Source organism: Rhinolophus ferrumequinum, chromosome 4 (genome assembly GCF_004115265.2).
Source record: "Rhinolophus ferrumequinum isolate MPI-CBG mRhiFer1 chromosome 4, mRhiFer1_v1.p, whole genome shotgun sequence".
NCBI lineage: Eukaryota > Metazoa > Chordata > Mammalia > Chiroptera > Rhinolophidae > Rhinolophus > Rhinolophus ferrumequinum.
The window spans coordinates 78,195,344-78,214,071 of record NC_046287.1 but is presented as its reverse complement, the minus strand read 5'-3'; the positions used below and the strand labels follow the sequence as shown (position 1 = coordinate 78,214,071).

Here is an 18,728-nt window from a genome sequence, read left to right as displayed (position 1 = left end):
ACACACAGTTTTAAATATATTTTATACTTCGAGTAGGGTTATATTACACATACTGGTTTTTTTCTTTATAAACTGCTGTTTTCACTTAATGTATAATCTTTCGTCAAAAAAATTCTGCACAATTTATCAACTTTTGATAGTAGAACCTCACATTTCTGTCAGATGATCTTCCTAAAATATAGCTAAGATCCTTCATGCCCTTGCTTAGCACCTTTGTGTGGCACACCATTGCTTACAAAATGAGTTGCGTAGTGATTAATCTGAGGTTAAGAAACCGTAGGCTAGTCCCTTTGGAGAACTGGAGGGAAAATGAGGAAGTATAATAGAATGTGGAGAGAACCATTCTCACACTAATAGAACAAAGGAGAACAAGGAGAAGCACCTTATCCATTCTGAAGGGTGTAGCTGGGCTATTAGAGAAGGGTCTTTAAGCCAATACCCAAAGAATGAGTTAACCAGGCCTAGAGAACAAGGGTTTGGGGGGTTGGGAGAAGGAGAAATTTCCTGGAAGAAGGGAGACCACAAATAAGGCCAAAGGTCTGGAGAGGCCACAGAAAGCAGAGCTTGATGCAAGAAGGAAAAGAAATTCAGTGCAGCTGAAGGCTGGAGTGGATGGGGCCGGGGAAAAGGGCTGGAGAAGTAAACACGGACTAGGTCCTGAAGGGCCTCTTGTCTGGAACATTTCAAAGCCCTATTTAGTCACTGCCTGTTCCATCGGGACCTTACTTTTTTCAGCCAGAGGAAACCCCTATGTCTCTAAACTGCCATGGGACTTAACCGTTCTCTTTTCAAGGCTCTTATCACTTTCTACTGCATAAAATAGTTGTGTTTTTGTTTTAATTCATGTGTCACAATTTCTTTTATATTTTATAAGTTCTTGGAAGGAGGGATCGTGCCTCCACATCTTGTTTCTCCTATTGCGTGTGGTAGATGGTCAGTAATTGTAGAAGAAACAAACAGATAGTAAGCATAGCAGGTCATTTCCAAAACGGAAGATAAGGAAAGTTGCTCATATTCATTTTATTCATCTTCCTGAGCACAGCAGGAAGACTTCGTAGAAATATGCACGTAGACAGAAATAATAATTCCTTTGAAGAGTCTAATGTTATCTTTCATGAAAAGCTCTTGTAACTCACAATGTGTTCTCTATAAAGTTTCACATCTATAAAACTGATAGAATGTGAATTCCTTGAGGTATGTGATGTTTTAACACTAAGTGCTATATTACTTCTTTCATATAGTAGATGTCATGCAAATTATATTGCATTATAATACAATGATCTCCCAAGGCCACCGGGTCTTAAAGAAATACCCATTTGTATAATACACTTTTTTTGAATATTTGCATTTCATAAATATTCTTCACAAATCTATTCAGCAAATATAGCTGATGGAGATGAAGCACAATCCTGCTTTATGAAGCCTTCTGAGGTGCCGCTGGGAACTCTCTTTTAGTAGTCTATACTTGAATTGTGCAATATCTCAGAAATGTGACTGTTTCCTGCTGAATCTCCTGTAGTGCACTGTATTTAAGCCAGTCTACTGGAGTGTTTCTGCTGATCTGTCCAAAACAAATGCTAGTAGTTTTATTATTATTATTATCATTATTATTATTATTATACTTTATTCATGTGTCAGTCAGTGTTACTTTCAGTACACTGGGACAATTTAACTGTTGACAGGTATTTTATTGGAAGTATGTCAATTCCACCATATGTGGGGAAATATGATTAGATAAAACCCCTAAAGATATTAAGAGAGAGAACCGGGAGTATTAATCTTACCATAACTATTATAACTTATAAACATTCCAAGTTTTTCATATACATTTTCAATTTGTATTCTCTCTCTATTTGGTTAGTTTATTAGTTATATATCGCTATATAACAAGTTACCCCAAAACTTAGTGGCTTCAAATACACTTATTATCTTAGGGTTTCTGGGGGTCACAAATCCAAACAAGACTTAGCTACATCCTGTGGCTCAAGGACTTTGACAGCTTCCTTCAAGGGGTTAGCCGGGCTGCAGCCACCCCCAGACATGACTGGAGAAGGATCTGCTTCCACACTCACGCATGTGGTTGTTGGCACGGTTCAGTTCCTTGTTGGCTGCTGGCCAGCGGCCCGCCTCATTCCGTGCCACGTGGTCCTCTCCATAGGATGGCTTACAACGTGGCAGTTTGCGTCATTAGAGCAAAACAAGCCAAGAGCCAGGGGGAGAGACAGCGAGCGCAAGACGGCAGTCACAGCCTTTTATAGCCGAGTCTCAGGTGATGTCCCATCACTTAGTCTCTGTTGTGTTCATTAGAAACAAGTCACGAGATCTAACTCATATTCAAGGGCGTGAATACTAGCAGGTGAGGATTATTGTGGGTCCACAGTTGGGAAAACTTTTTTTAAGATGATAAAGTTCTATTTGTTAGAGGGATGAGTTCTGGATTTTGAGCTAGGTTGCATTTGTGTGTGTGTGTGTGTGTGTGTGTGTGTGTGTGTGTATAAAAACGTGCTTGGATAATTTCAAACGGAGGAGTTCAGGCTCCTGTCGGCTACCTCGGCCCACTCTTCATATTCCCCAGCGGCCCGGCTGCCCCGCCGTGATGACGTCCTTGAAGATTCTTGGCTGGAGGGGCTGTCCATCCAGGGCTGTCCCCTGCTGCATCTCTTCTTTACACATTGACTCTAGCCTATTTTTCTCCACAATTAGAGGTATTCCTCCTTTGCATATTGAAATATTTACATCTTTAAAAATGAGTGTTCAGAATACTTGCCACTTTAGAGGAAACTCACTGGTTCCAGTGACTGGGAAGCGAGGCCTCCAGGTCTGGGGCAGTGGTTGTGGTGTGTCTTCTAGCTGACGCAGGCCGCTTACCAGTCCACCAGGGCCTCTCTTTTCCCTGCGGGCACCCAGGCTTCACAGCCTGAGCCCCTTATCCGTAAAGACCAGAATGGACATCAGAACCCACCTGACCTCTAGAGATTCATGTGGTCACATCATATCATTCTCTGGCTTTTGACTCACTATAGCCTTTGGGGCCAACCAGAAATACCGAGATGGGCCACGTTAAGGTTGAGATTCACACGCAAAGCATTTTGAAGACATTACATGCCACTAGACATTCCAGCAAATTAATAAATTAATTTTTCTATCCTAATTTGTCAGGACAAGTTCTCATAGTCGTACAGTGGCCAGCCCATGGGACCTACCTGTTCTGATTGTACCTGGATTTAATGTATAGAGGTGACTGAGCGATGACACAAAGTGGTCAGTGCCATCAAAAAAAGTTGTAGAACTTACAGTTCCCAAGAGAGGAGGGCACACCACACCACGCAGGGCCCCATGGGGAAGCACCCAGGTCGGTTAGGAGGCAGAAGAGTGGAGGAGAAGGCACAGGCCAGAGCCTTTATTGTGGTTTCCAAGGGAGGAGTGGGTGAGACATGGTAGGCAGGTCTGGACAAGTTTGGGATCATGGAGGAGGCAGTGTTCGATCTGTGGCAGAGCAAGGGTGCACAGTCTCGGCTGCCGACGGGCATCACCTGAGGGGCTTTTAAACCTACCAGTGCCTGGGTTCCACCCACAGAAACGCTCATTGGTTTGGGATGTTTTTTTGTGTTTTTTTTTAAGAGCTCTCTAGGTGATTCTGGTGTGCAGAAGTGCAGAACCAAGCAGCGTGCCTTCAAGCATTGTCTTCAAACTAGGACAAGGGTTGTTTGTTTGTTTGTTTTTAAATTTCTAACCCTCTATGGACTGATATTTTTGTAAAATACAATAAAATTGAATTATTAGAAAAATAGGGGAAAAAAGAAATACAAACTGTAATCCCCAGTATTATTGTTAGAGTCAACAGATATACAATAACTGTATAAAAATTTCAAAATATTTACTCTTGATTTCTGTACATATTTGTTGTGGACATATAACAGAGTTCAGAGAATTTAAAGCTTAAATAATCCCTCCCAAGGCATAATTAAATTCTAAAAAATACCTAATGTATTTTCAGAAACCACACAGATTGAAGATCCAAGAAAACAATGGAGGGGGGAACAGGAGAAAATGCTCAAGGACTATCTCTCGGTGGCCCAGGATGCCCTCAGGACACAGAAAGAGCTGTACCACGTGAAGGAGCAAAGACTGGCTCTGGCCCTAGATGAATATGTACGATTAAATGATGCCTATAAGGAAAAGTCAAGTTCTCACACAAGCTGTAAGTACAGTTGGCTGTTCAGACTTCAGACTTGGGGACCAAAGTGTAAATAATAGAACTTGGAGTTTGTGTGGAGTTTCATTTTGGGTCCTGTTCCTTCTTCTGCAGGAAGAATCCCTGAAAGCCATAGGGGTTGGGGAGGAGAACGCAGGCACACCCCAGATTTCTCAGTAAAACCCCTCAACCCCATTCCAGATCAAAGTCTCCTCCTTTGGGAATTATGTATCCCTTCTAGTTTGGCTCCTCCTTCTGCCTGATTGCCTTTTATTTCTTTATTAGTTAATTTTTACCTTTTCAGATCAAGGCAAATAATTTAGCCGTTTTCGCTACTCTTGTTCGCTATCTGTAGTGAGCAGGACCAGGAACTATTAGCTAGAATGAAGTTTCTGTTGACCACCTGAGTTGATTTACTCCTCTCTCATCTTAAAATCTGATCATATGGATGGAGCTGGCCTTGTTTAAAGAAGCAGCTATGATGGACTCAGAAGTTCTACTTAAATTAAGTTTCTGGATAATGCAAAGCTTTGCTAAACTGTATGTGCAAGATTTTATACATTGGTATAAAATTCACAAGAAAATTGAGTACCAGGGTCTTTATGACATTTTTCTTTCTTGAGTTTTTTTAAAAAAAATTATAAAGGTTTGAAGATTACTTTTTATATTTAGGTGTCTGATGAATGACAATAAAGGAATTATAAAGTAAGTAAGTATCCACGGAAGCCTGTAAATCTTGTCGTTTTTAGAGTTTGTAAATTCTAAGCTGAGAACTAGTTATGCAACCTTATTTTTCTTTTTTCTCTTTGAAAAGTGTTTTCAGGATCTTCGTCTAGTACTAAATATGATCCTGATATTTTAAAAGCTGAGATCTCCACTACACGATTAAGGGTAAGATGTTTTGTTTTTTAATTGTGGTTCTACATTGAACATACGCATAAACTTTGAAGGTGGGGAAGGGACTGTAGTGGCCATCTGCCACCTCCATTCACTGTAGGAATCTCCTCCACTTATTCCCTAGGGGTGGTCTTTCTGCCCTTGTTAGAAGTTGTTCAGTGATTCAGATCGTTCTTGTTATTGAGACAGTGTGTTCCATCACTGGGCATTTTTATCATTTGCAGTTAGTATACTGAATCAAACTTTGAGTTGCAGTAATTTACTTTCCATTGTCGTGCTGAAATATGTCTTTCAGAGTAGAGCCTAGTTGCTCCTTCATCGGACAACCCAATATTTAAAGATGCCCACGATTTGCAACATCAAGCCATTCCTTTTCTAGATCAAACTTGACTAACTTCTCACACTTTCTCATGGGTTGTTTCCTGTTTTTTGCCCTAAGTTTTTTTTTACCAAACTGCTGTTCAGGCCAGAGCTTGTTTATCCTTGATTTTTGGAGTTTTAAAGACTATTCAAGTAAGTAAATTCATGCAGCCATTACCTAGGTCATGAAATAGATTATTGCCATGACCCCAGAAGCCCCCTTTGTCTCCCTTCATTGTCATTATCCTTCTCTCTAAAGGTAACACTGGTCTCTTCAACACTATAGGTTCCTTTTTTGCCTGCTTTGAACTTTGTAAAACTGGAATGCTACCACATATATTATTTGATGGCTTCTTTTTCTCAAGAACATTTTGAGATTCATCCGCATAAACTTTTATTGCTGTAAAGCGTTCCACTTTGGGGTACATACCATAAATTCTTTATGTCTTCTACCTACTCTTGATGAACATTACCGTTTATTCCAATTTCTGATAATTAAAATTTACGCCTTAATGTATTTGTCTATTATACATGTCTTTTGGTGCACATGTGTACACATTTGTATTAGTTACACAATTAAGAGTGAAATTGCTGTATCAAAAAATATTCATAGCTTCAACTTTAGCAAATACTTACAGTTTGAGCCTTTCTTTCTGTCTTTCCTTACAGCTGTGAATTATTTTCTGCACATGTCTTTTGCCTATATCCCACAGGTTTTGAATTTTGTATTCTTATTATCAATCAATTCAAAATACTTTCTAACTAAAAAGGAATGAAATTCTGATACATGCTACTGAAGAGTAGCATAATATACTACCCTAAAGTATGCCACTTTAGTATATTGATTACGTATTTTGAGCTGTAGGCACTTGAAAATCAGCAAATGCAGAAAGAGGCTTTCTCTGAACTCCTCTTATCTGACTAAGGACAGATTCTCCAAAAGGAACTTCAGTTTTCATAAATCCCCTCACCAGGAGTTTCATCAGCCAGGGATGATTTATATTGACTTCCCACAGGAGAGGAGACTAGACGTGAACACCACGCCCAGACATACTTTGTCACAAACTGTCATATCTTCCATCTATTCCCTTATGAGCCCATTCATCTTTCCCCAAAATCATTTACTTTCCCCTAAGAGGCCTACATAGCCCATCCCCTTAAGCCACCTCAAAGAATGAGACATTTTACCCCTATTCTCCATGTATACATGAGGTATACATGTTAATAAACTTCTGTTTGTTTTTTTCTTGTTAAAAAAATACTTTCTAACTTCTTTATGATTTCTCACATGAGTGAGTGAGTGTGTTGCTTAATTTTTAAATAGCTGGTCATTATATTATCCTTTATTATTGATTGCAGCTTAATTCCACTATGTACTGTTCAGTTCTGAAATTTCTATTTGATTGTTTTATATTGTTTTATATTGTTTTTAGTTACTTGTCCAAATTCTGAGCATTGATATATAATTTTTTAAACAAAATAATCACAGTTACTTTTTAAATTCCGTATCTTGATTAACACAATATCTAAATTTTCTATACGTTGGATTCTTCAGCATGGTCTGAAGAATGGTTTTGATTTTTGGTCAATATTTAACTTCTTACAGCTGTTTACTTTTTATTAAGTGCCACATATTATGTATGAAAAAGTATAAAGATAATTTGAGGTTTTGGATGATCTTGTCATCCTTTAAAGAAAATTTAGTTTTTAACTTCTTGTAGGCAGTTAGGCCAGGTCAGATCAGTTTAATTCAATCAAGGTTTGAGCTATCTGAAATCTGGGCTTCCTTCCTTTTCTGAGAGAGGGTCTATTTCCAGTTCACCCTTTCTCTTAGGGCAAAGCTCTTCAAACTCCCAAATGAACTCCTGGGGTGTTTTATGAGGGCCCTTGATGCTTAATGGAAGCTGAGCTCCAAATCTCTCCGCAAGCCTCCCAGCTCACTGGAACTGCCAGTCATTCTCTATATCTTTGGGCGGCTCAGCCACTGCATTCTCCCAACTTTGTAGTCTCTATTGCAAATGCAAATGTATCAAAAGGAAAAAAAACGGCCCAGTCTGGATCATGACGGTGGGCTTCCCTTATCTTTTGGGTTTTTAACACAAGTTTTTGCCGCCTTGGTAGTTTGCCAATGTCTTCAAATAAGTGTTTTGTTTGTTTTTTTCTTCCTCACGACTTCTCTATTTGTTCTTAGAAAAAGAGTGTGAAAAAAGTTTGCTGATACTTTCTGAAAGCCAAACCTGTCTTCAGTTTGGATTTCTGCGTTAAATTTAGAGAGTCATTGATAGAAGTGTTTTGTGTCTTTTTACCATCAATATCTTCCTGTTTTACTCTGTCAACCCACCCATATTTCTCTGTACCTTTCTCAAGAATATCATGCAATGGTTTGTCAAATGCCTTGTTGCTGTGCCTCTGTTCTATGTCTATACATTTCTGTGATCTACGAGGCTAGATACCTTGTCCAAAAAAAGGGAAATGAAGGTATTTTGTCAAAACTTATACTCTTAATAAACCTCAGTACTCACTTGAGCTGTGCATTTCCCCAAAAGTTATTACTTATTATCATTGTCCTTTGAAATTTTTACCATCTTTCACACTTCGTATCTTTGTAAGACACATTGTAAACCCCCTTTTAGGAAAGATGCAAACTAAGGAAGGGATTTAAAAACAGAAACATACAGGATATCTCACACAAATAACCATTTAGAAGGAAATGGAGCCCCCTGTCAATCAGGGAGATCCCAGAAGATCCCAAATGGTCACACTCCCCAGACCTGTCTCCTAATGCAGCCGAATCTCTTAGATAAAGCTTATATTATGCCAGGTTTAATGTGTTCTTACTGTCAGAAGCCTGTATATTTCATATTTCATATATTTTTTTTATCACTGTGTGGCCACAAGATGAGTTGGACAGAAATGCTCTGCTCAAGAAGGCACTTCCCTCACAAAGAGGACATGAGACATTCATAAATAACTGTAATAAAAGATCAGAAGTGACACTCTCTTCATCTCATTCCATTCGTGAATAGGTGCTTGTTTAACACTTCCTGTCAGTGTAAATGCCTTCTTTAGAAGTGCTCCCTTAGCAAATCTGCCTTTGTTGCTGTTATGATGTTTTGAACTGTGTTGTGGTTTGAACACTATGGAACAGATGGATGGTTCTCTCTGCTGTTTGTGCACATTTTAGCCAGGTAGCACTTTCAGGATGCCCCAGCCATGCAAAAGTGGCCTTTCCTGGCTTGTCTGCCCTGTAGGAATCACTGTGTAACACGCTAATAGTCACTTTCACAAATTAATGCCACAGAAATAGTAACTCAGGAATGAACTAATTCTTCATTGTTTGTCGTGGAGTACCTATTTGTATTTTTAGTCACAATAACAATTTTTTAGACAAAGCCAAACACTAACCTCATACTTCATTATTCTGATGCAACAGTATTAGCAGTTGTGCTGCATTTGTTTTACTGAATTAAAGCTGGTGGGTCAAGTATTTGAGAACCATCTGTCTAAAACATCTGTTTTATTTTATATTATGGTCATAGGTATTAGTGATCACTGGGTTTCAGTTTCTTCCTTCGTCAAATGGGATAATAGTAACTTGTTGGCATCTTATTTCTAGTTGGGTGAAATGAATAAATTATTTTATTTCTAATTAATATACTCATAACTTTTAGGGGTAATGTTTAATTACTTGGAAAAATCTTTTTTTTTTTTTTTTGAGAGAATGTAAAAATTTTCACTGCATATTTTATTATTTTATTTATATTCATAATTGATACTTAAACCATTGTCTTCTTTGGATAGGGTATGGAATATCTCATACAAACTAAACCTTAAATTCAACTGATATTTAAAAATATATATACCCCAAATTACAAATAGGTAAGATTTGGCGAAAATTTGGTGGAGAAAATGTTTGATGAATTTGATTAAATTTTTACTAATGTTTATTAAACTGAAATAAAGGGTTAGAAGTGTAAAAGAAAATCTTTAGTAATACAAGTGCAGTTGAGAAATGTATTGAACACCATAGCATATGCTCTGATCCAACTTTTAACTTTCTAAAAAAAAAAGAAAAGAAAACAAAGGACCCTTTGGTTAAATCATTTGTACTCTGGCTGGTTAGTAGACACTGCTATTAATAACAATGTACTATCTTTTGTTCTCAAATATATTTACTCACACATTGTTAGTATGAATTCTCTTTGGATTGTTTTTAGCTGTGGTGATGGACTTAGAAAAGTCATCCACAATCTCACATATTTGTAATTTTGGGCACAGATTTAAAAGAATGGCAGTTGAATTTAAGGTTTAGTTTGTAACTGTGAATAGAGTTGACTCATGTGCACATTATATTATGATACTTTAACCACTTATGTAACTAACATACGAAAATCATAGCAGTGCACGTCAGAATAAAAGAAATATGTCTTCTGAGAATGTGAATTGCTACAAATAAGGTTTGTCTCTTGACTAGACATGAGATATGCTTTTACTTGTACTACATTTAAAGCCTAGCTTACATCCCAGGTTCTTTCAACTGTGACCTACTTGATTTCAGAGTATTAAAAGAGAAAGAGGGATAGTGGTTATTCTTCTTCTAGGATGTATAGAAATGAATTTGTGTTGTAGTTGGTGTTGGGTTAGAAAATAGTACCCCAGTCTTAGTGAATTTTGAATGAAATGAGGAATGATATGACTTGATTCACTAAAGAAAAGAGAGCAAGACTAAAAGAGAAAATGAGAGAGAGAGCGACTCTGTTTAATGCAAGAACTGATGTTATCTCTCTTATGACATGCTAGTAACTTGAAATAATTAAAATTCATAGGACAGTAGTGCTTTTTGCAATAAAAGCATACTCAGACCTTGAGTAGAGTAAAACTATAACACTTAATAACATTTATTGATTTCATAATGTTTTGTTTCTCTCTTTAATGGTTTTAGTCTCCTTTTCTAGCTTTGAATGGTACCGTACAGCAGGGTAAATAATATATACTTCAGAAGAAATCCTTCATTGACCCTGTGTTTTGGGGCAGGAGATGTTTAGTTTCTCCTCATCTAGATAAACTACCATGTCAATCTCTCTGGCCATGGCTTCCAGTCTTCTCCATCTTAATTCATAAACACCCTTATATCCATAATGCTCCTGGCATTTTACAAAATTCAATGCTTTTAACTTCTCCTATGATAGAATATAGAGTCTAAGCAGACAAAAATAGGAAAATAATGGTTCATACATGATTAATTTTAAATGATCCTGTAAAACCTACAAGAGTCATTCTCTCATTTTTCAAAAGGCTATCGGAGTTCGCTTTGTGGAACTTTGAGATAAAAAGCTATTGTAATGAATACCTTCAAACCAACGCTTCCTAATATTTCAATAGTTTTCCTTGACATATACACAATAAATATATTGACCTAATATGTTCACATTGAATTTTGGGAGAATCACTCTCCTGAGGCAATGACAATGAAGTAGTGAGAGAAAAATACATCTATTTATACTACATACATTCTGCAATCTTCAGCATTTTCATGTACATATTTATTTCTAGAGTTAAGGGTGGTAGACATAGTTCTACAGCTTCTACTTAATCAAAGAACCAGACTCCGAGTGAGCTCCTTCAAGATAACAGAGGAATAGAATTTTGTGATGTGAGATTAGCCAGTTGAATCCCAAAATTAGATCTTGTGCCTATAGAGAGAGAAGGAGAGATTAATGAAATAGGTCCAACAGGGAGATATTCTGTCTAAAATTCAGGCTGTTGGAATCACATGAATATCTTTTCAAAGATCCAGCTGACTTCTGTTTTTGCCCAGGAAGGACTAACTGCTACAGGAATTGTTCTATGACAACAGACAAAGAACTGGACAAACTCCATAAACCGACTGTTTTCAGACATTGGATAACAGCCAGTAGGGTACTAATGCCTAACTGAAGGGAAACAGGGGAACCCTGAGATTGCATCATCTGCAGTGCAGCAAGGACTCACACATAACCTAGTGGTGTGCCTGAGTTAAAGAGACAGAAGAATAAAGTTCAGTGAAGTGAAAATGTCTAGGATTTGTGGGAAATATTGGAGAGGAGGGGGATAGGGAGTGAGAGACCAAGAAGAAGCTCTGGGGTCCCCTCACACCTTTGAATGCTGATTAAGCATGGTATAAAATAGGACAAGGCCGCGGAAAGACAGCAGGAGGAAAACCAGTTCTCAGAGCTTCCAGAGCACCGGGAATAGTTCATGCTTCCATCAGACAGAAGGGAGGGGCCTCATTAGACACGGGACATCAGGTAGAGACCTCAGTAGTTGGACCAAATTAATCCAAGACTAAAGGTGGCTTTGGACCTATCCTAACAAAAATTAAAATAAACCTTGAATGGACCAAACTGATTTAAAATATTAACTGTGTGCTACTTGAAAGTCCAGCATTCTTTAAGAGACCACAATAAAATCCAGCACCAACAATGTAAAATTCACGATGGCCAACTACTAGTCAAAAACGTCCATGCATTTTGGGGATGAGAGAAGTGGGGAGAGGCAGAAGGAAGGGACTACCATGGGACATGAGGAAGCTTTTGGGAGAATGATGGATATGTTCGTTATCTTGATTGTGTTGGTGGTTTCATGGGTATATACATATGTCAGCGCTTATTAAAGTATATAGTTTAAACATTCATTTCATTATATGCCAGTTATATGTTAATAAAGCTGTTAATAAATTATCGGACATTCAAAGAGGAAGACATACATATTTAATAACAAAAAGAAAAAGTGATAGCTATGATTTGATTAGCAGACAAACTTCTGAAAACATTATATATATATACATACACACATATATACGTACACATATATATATATATTCAAGAGTGTAATTTTAAACATGACGAAGAGAGAAAATAAAGATATAAAAAAGATCAAAGTGGAACATTTACAGAATAGAAATACAACATCAAAAATGAAAAATACACTGGATGAGAATAACCCAGATGCTGAACAAAAATCAGTGAAGTTGCAGACAGGAATAGAAACTATACAAAATGAATTACACAGATGAAAAAAAAAGCCTGAGAAAAATTTAACAGCATATCAGAGTCCTGTGGTACAATATTAAAGGGTCTAATGTATGTGTTAAAGTCCCCAAAAAAGAGCAAGGAGAAGGAGATCACAAAAATATATTTGAAGAAATTAAAAACTATAAATCCATTGGTAGAGGAAGGTATTCCAAAGCAAGATAAGAACAAACAAGATTACATCAAAGTATATCATCATTACATTGCTGAAAATCAGTTATAAAGAGAAAATCTTATAAGCAACCATAGAAATTAGACACATTACATACAGTGGAACAAGGATAATAATTACAACAGACTTCTAATCAGAAACTATGCAAGCTACTGGACAATGGACTGATATCTTCAAAGTACTAAAAGAAAAATGTCAAACTAGATTGCTAGTTAGTGAAAATATCTCTCAAAATTAAAGGCAAAAACACACAACCCAGTTTCAAAAATAGCAAGGGACTATAATAGATATTTCTCTGAAGAAGATATACAAATTACCAATAAGCATATGAAAAGATGACAGACATCACTAGTCATTAAGGAAATGCGAATCAAAACCATAAGATACCACCTCACACCCATTAGGGTGGCTATTATAGTAAAAAAAAAAAAAAAAAAAAAACCAAATGTGGGTGAGAATGTGGCGCAATTGGAATTTTTACTCCTGTGATTGGGTTATTTTATATGGCACAGCTAACTTAAAGATAGAGAGGTCATTTTAAAACAGTATTTCTCTGGCTGGTTGTAGAGGAGGAAGTCAGATGTTTGAAGCGCAGGGGCATTTGTGTACCATTTCTGTAGTAAAGATGGAGAAACCACATGGAAAAGACCAGAGAGTGACCTCTTGTGTTAGCCAGCAAGGAAACTAAATCTCTTTCCTACCTAGAGCCACAGTAACTGAATTCTGCCGGCAGCAAGAATGTAGTTGAGAATGGATTTTCCCCTAGAGCCTCCACATGAGAACTCAGCCTGGCTGACACTTCAATTGTAGTTTTGTGATATCTTGAACAGAGAACCCAGCCAGATGTTGTGAGCTATTAAATGGGTATAATTTTAAGCTGCTAATTTTGTGATAATTTATTCTTCAGCGACAGAAAACTGATGTAGCAGGCCACATACAGACTTTGTCACAGATTTTTCTTTTTCCTTTTTTTGGGAAAAATTGTCAAAAACATGAAAACTAGTCCTAACTCATTAGCCATAAAAAATTAGACCACAGGGTAGATTTGACCCACAGCTGCCATTTACTGATCCCTGCCCTAGAATAACCAGTAAGAAAATACAGAGGTATTACCAATGGTGGGGATAAAAATGGAATCACAAAAATAAAAATAATAATAATAATAATATTCTAAAAGGAGGCAGGAATAGAGATAGAAAGGGTAAAAGAACATATGTGACAATTAAAAAACAAATGTATAGTAGATTTAAACCCAATTATATCAATAATTACACTAAGTATTAATGGTCTAAATGCTCCAATTAAAAGGCAGAAATTATCAGAGTAGTGAAAATAAGAACCAACTCTATGATGGCTAAAATAAACCTATTTTAAATATGAAGACCCAAATAGGCTGAAAATTAAAAGGAGTGAAAAATATATACCACGAGAATACAAATGCAAAGAAAGTTGTGGTTGCCGTATTAATATCAAAGTAAAGTTTAAAATAAGGATATTATTACTAGGGATTTTCTATTATTAATTAAGTCAGGTAATCATGGGACATAATGATGTGCATACACATAATCCTAAAGGTATATACACATAATAACAGAGCTTCAAATACCTGAAGTAAAGACCAATAAAACTGAAAGGAGAAATATGAATTCACAATTGTAGTTGGATATATCACTTCTCTCTCACTAATTGATAGACTATACAGACAAAATCAGCACAGTTGTTGAAGTTGTAAACAATACCATCAACTAACCTTATCAAATTAACATTTATAGAACATGCCTTCTAAAAACAGCAAAATACATACTATTTTTGAGTGCACATGGAATACTCACAAAGGAGACCTTACTCTAGGCTATGCTGAATCCTGTGTCAACTTATTGGTTTATTTTAATTACTTGTGGAGATCTAGCCTTAACTTACCATATTTCTATCTATTAATTGTGTCTTAAGGTAGTACATTTCATAAATGTTTCATACAATTTTTCTCAATAGCTTTGTTCTTTTTCCTTTCTGTTGTTAAAAGTTTGGTTTTTTAAAACAATATTGTACTCAGTCATCTTGTTTCTGATGATAGAATTCATTTATTAGTCATCACAAATGGTTCTAAAAGCATCTGGGTGGGATTCCATTTTCCTCTATTTTTTAGTAAAGTAAAAAATTTTTTTTATTATTATTAATCCTGTGACTATCTGGAACTGATTTCTCATTTCCTTAAAGGTGAGGCTTTTTAGTGATGTGGAAGCGGTCCTGAAGGGAAGGCTTTCCAGAAGGAGCGGGTTGACAGTTGCCCTTTGTTGGCTTGCTTAAGGAGCTCCCAGCAAGACAATAGAGAACATGGTGAAAAGGGAAGGTAGTCATTAGTAAAATGCCATTTTACTCGTTACGGCGTTAATTTTGCCAGGTTCACTTTTAGGGCAGACTTATGAAACCTGCCTGTCTTGAGATCCTTCCAGGGTCCGTAGGTTTCGGGAATTTACTTTTCCTTCATTGTCATCTTCTTTCTCTCCTTATTACAATATGATTGTAAGAGAGGTAAGAAGCTCTATGATTTCCAGTCATACTTAACACACTTAATCACAGCACCTTCTTGGTTTTCAGAAATAACTTTAAAATCAATTTAAAATGTCAGTTGCTTTAGTGCAGTCACTATAGAAAGCAGGAAATGTGCAAAAGTCATGGCTCTCTTGTCTCCAATTTGGTCCTCTGGGCTTTGAGATTTAATTCCATAGAAATAGGTCTGTACAATTAGATGGTTGGCTACGGCTACAGAAAGTTCAGTGTGTAAGAGAAAACAACACAGGCACTAGGGCTTGTGGGGCTGTTCATATCTTCAGTTTGGCTGGGATATTGGAATAATGAAGTTTCGAAGGTAAAATAAGGGCCATAGATTTTATTTAGGTCATTTTACTACAATTCTAGTTTGTCTTTGATCTCACATATATTATCATGCCATTAATAACTAAAACTTTTGTAATTGCAGTTTTTAAAAAATTCTCCTGTGTTCTAGACTGCTCTCTGCTGCTTAATAGTTGTGAGACCTTCAGCAGATTACTTATTCTCTTGAAGTCTTAGATTCCTCACTTATAAAGTAAGAAATAAACTGTATCTATCTAAGAAAGGAGTTGTGAGGATTAAAAATAGGTAGATGAGGGTAAAGGGGATCAAATATATGGTGATGGAAAGAGAACTGACTCTGGGTGATGAACACACAATGTGATATATAGATGATGTATTACAGAATTGTACATCTGAAATCTGTAACTTTACTAATAATTGTCACCCCAATAAACTTTAATTTAAAAAAATAGGTATTTACATTTAGCGCAATATCTGGAATACATAAAGTACTCCTGAATTTTAGCTCTCATTATTACTTCCTAGCAGAGACCACATTATGCTAAATTTGCAAGTCAGCATTAGTTTAATCCTTTAGCTGTGACCCAAGGACATTTGTTTTTACATTCTGTGTCCTACATTTAAGAATGGAAGAGCAGAAATAATGATCCTCTAGTAGCTAATGATGTCAAATAGTTTTCCAAGAAGAAAGGTTGTTGAACTAATTAAGACCATAGTCTTAAAACCAAAAACAATTATAAATAATATCTGGTTGGAAATAATACTTGTTTTCACTTGTCAGTATAATCAAATCAAACTTTTTCATAGTTAACAAAATAAAATGCAACATTTTATTTTGTTAAGTATGAAAAAGTTTACAAAATAAAAAACATTTTATTTTGTTAACTATGAAAAAGAAGACCCTCCAAAATAAAAACAGTAGCTTATAGCCAACTTTATGTAAAGTAAGTAATGTGTAAGAAAAGAAAGCATAGGTTAGCTTTCTCTATTACTGTCACTCAACATACAATAAAATGTCACTCACATCACTTAGAGTCCGAATTGTCGAATACTAATTTTAGACTTTAAATGATAATTCTTGAAAAAATTAAATTGGTGTGTCATCACAGTCTAAATGATTTTAAGAAGAATGCTATTTTATGTCAATGAGCTGTACTAATTGTTTTAATTCAGTTGTTCTAAGCAGTCTCGCTATCAACTATGTTTTCAAAGGTAAAGATAGGCTTCAGCTGTTTGATTTACTGTTCATTTTTGGATTATCTGTTGTTGTTTTAAAATAAAATGTTACAGTCTTTTTGGTAAAAAGCTCTTGGGAGTCCTGTCAGAAGTAGAAGTACAAGTGGAATGAGCTGTTGATTACTGATGGCTCTTTGGACATGCAATAGTCTAACACTAAAACTGTAATGTCTTTCTGATACACTGAATTTGCTCATTGCTCTTCATGAATTACAACATCTTCCAAATCTAGTTCAGATGTCTCCTCCTCCATGAGGTCGGTCAGCCCACGTCCCCAATCCTTTCCTCCTCGAGATTCCAGTGGCATTGTTTATACTTCTCTCTGTAGTTATAAATTGGTCCTTGCAGCACAATTGTTTGAATTTCCCTAATAAAATGTCAGTGCCTTAAGGCACAAACTTGTAAACACTCAAATAAACTCAACAGATCGATTATTAAATATCTTCTATATCCAAAGTATTATGCCTTAGATATACAGACATGAGTTTTACACAGCACGTGTCCTTGTCATTTTATTCCTCATCGTGCTTAGTATTCCTCTTGACTTTTTTTCTCTTATATTCCATGATGCTTTCTTTTTTGCCTCCAATTTCTCTTGCCACTACTTCTCGGTGTGTTTTGTCTCTTCCTGTAGTAGATTTCTGAGATGAAGATGGCGAACCCGTGTTTCTGAACCCTCTTCTCTTTTCAATATACGTGCTCTGTAGGTGATCCTCCTTATTCTCACACATTTAAAATATCATCGTTATGTTAGTGACTCTCAATTTTGTATCTGTAGTCCAGGCATTTCTTTTGAACATCAAGTCCACATATTCCAATTGCCTTTTTGAAGTCTCACGGGTATCAGAAAAATATGTTAAAGAAAACCCTATCTTTCCCCAGATTTTGTCCCACTCTCCACGAAAGCACCTCCATGCACCCAACGGGCAAGCCAAAATCCTGGGAGTGATCTTGGACACATCTTTTTTTTTTTTTTTTTTTTGGATATACATTTTATTTATTTGCAGTGTGTTTTCTTGAAAGACTGCATGCTGTATGTTTGTAGGTATCCAAGCAGAGTTTACATTACATTACAGAGGATGCTTTAGAAGACACATCCACACTGAGGGTTAACTTGGGCTTAAGGCCTTTTAAAGGCCCATATAATTCTGAATTAAGAGCTCCAATATATGGAGAATCATCCTTACCACAATAATTTCAGTGTGGCATCTTTGGGTGTATGCTTAAAAAAAAATTTAATAATGCTAAAACATTTTGCAAGAAATTTACCATTTAAAACATTAAAAGAAGTACATTTATAAAGAAATTTTCTCTTTTTTTTTTTTTTTTTCTTAATAGAAAGGGCAAGAAATGGGCTTTTATTTAACATTTCCATTATGTTATACATTATGTCCTGTAATTTTGGAAATTTGTGGTCATTTAACACAGTACTTACCAAGTTATATTTGAATATAACTGAACAGATGCCACAATGTTACCTGGTCACGTCTTCATGTCACTTTTAGGTTATATGTGGATAAGCTAAAATACATATTAAAATAACCTAATTTTTCTGGATATAAAAGTTATAATCCTAATTTTAGTTTATTAGCTACTTGCCATTCTATTCTTTTTTTTTTTTAATTTATTTTTAATTTATTGGGGTGACAATTGTTAGTAGAATTACATAGATTTCAGTTGTGCAATTCTGTATCACATCATCCATAAATCACACTGTGTGTTCACCACCCAGAGTCAGCTCCCCTTCCATCACCGTACATTTGATCCCCCTCACCCTCATCCCCCACCCCCCAACCCCCTTACGCTCTGGTAACCACCAAATTACGTTCCCCAGATTAATTTTCAAACCCCGTGGCCATCCTGTGGTTGGACACATCTTCTCCCTCACTCTCCACACTGAGTCCATCATCAAATCCTGTTGATTCTCCCTCCAAAATATATT

At 36.3% G+C, this 18,728-nt stretch overlaps 1 protein-coding gene across 2 annotated transcripts in view; it reads left to right on the top strand.

The window, feature by feature from the left end:
• The window catches only part of WWC2 (WW and C2 domain containing 2), a 168,030-nt gene that overhangs the window by 86,724 nt on the left and 62,578 nt on the right, over positions 1 to 18,728 (top strand). Inside the window, exons 3-4 of one of the 2 annotated variants that reach the window (XM_033104491.1) lie at positions 3,998 to 4,201; positions 5,010 to 5,086. In XM_033104491.1, the coding sequence (XP_032960382.1) occupies positions 3,998 to 4,201; positions 5,010 to 5,086 (281 nt within the window). Of the gene's footprint in view, positions 1 to 3,997; positions 4,202 to 4,867; positions 4,901 to 5,009; positions 5,087 to 18,728 lie in introns of those variants that run through there. The other variant, XM_033104492.1, reaches the window with a different exon arrangement.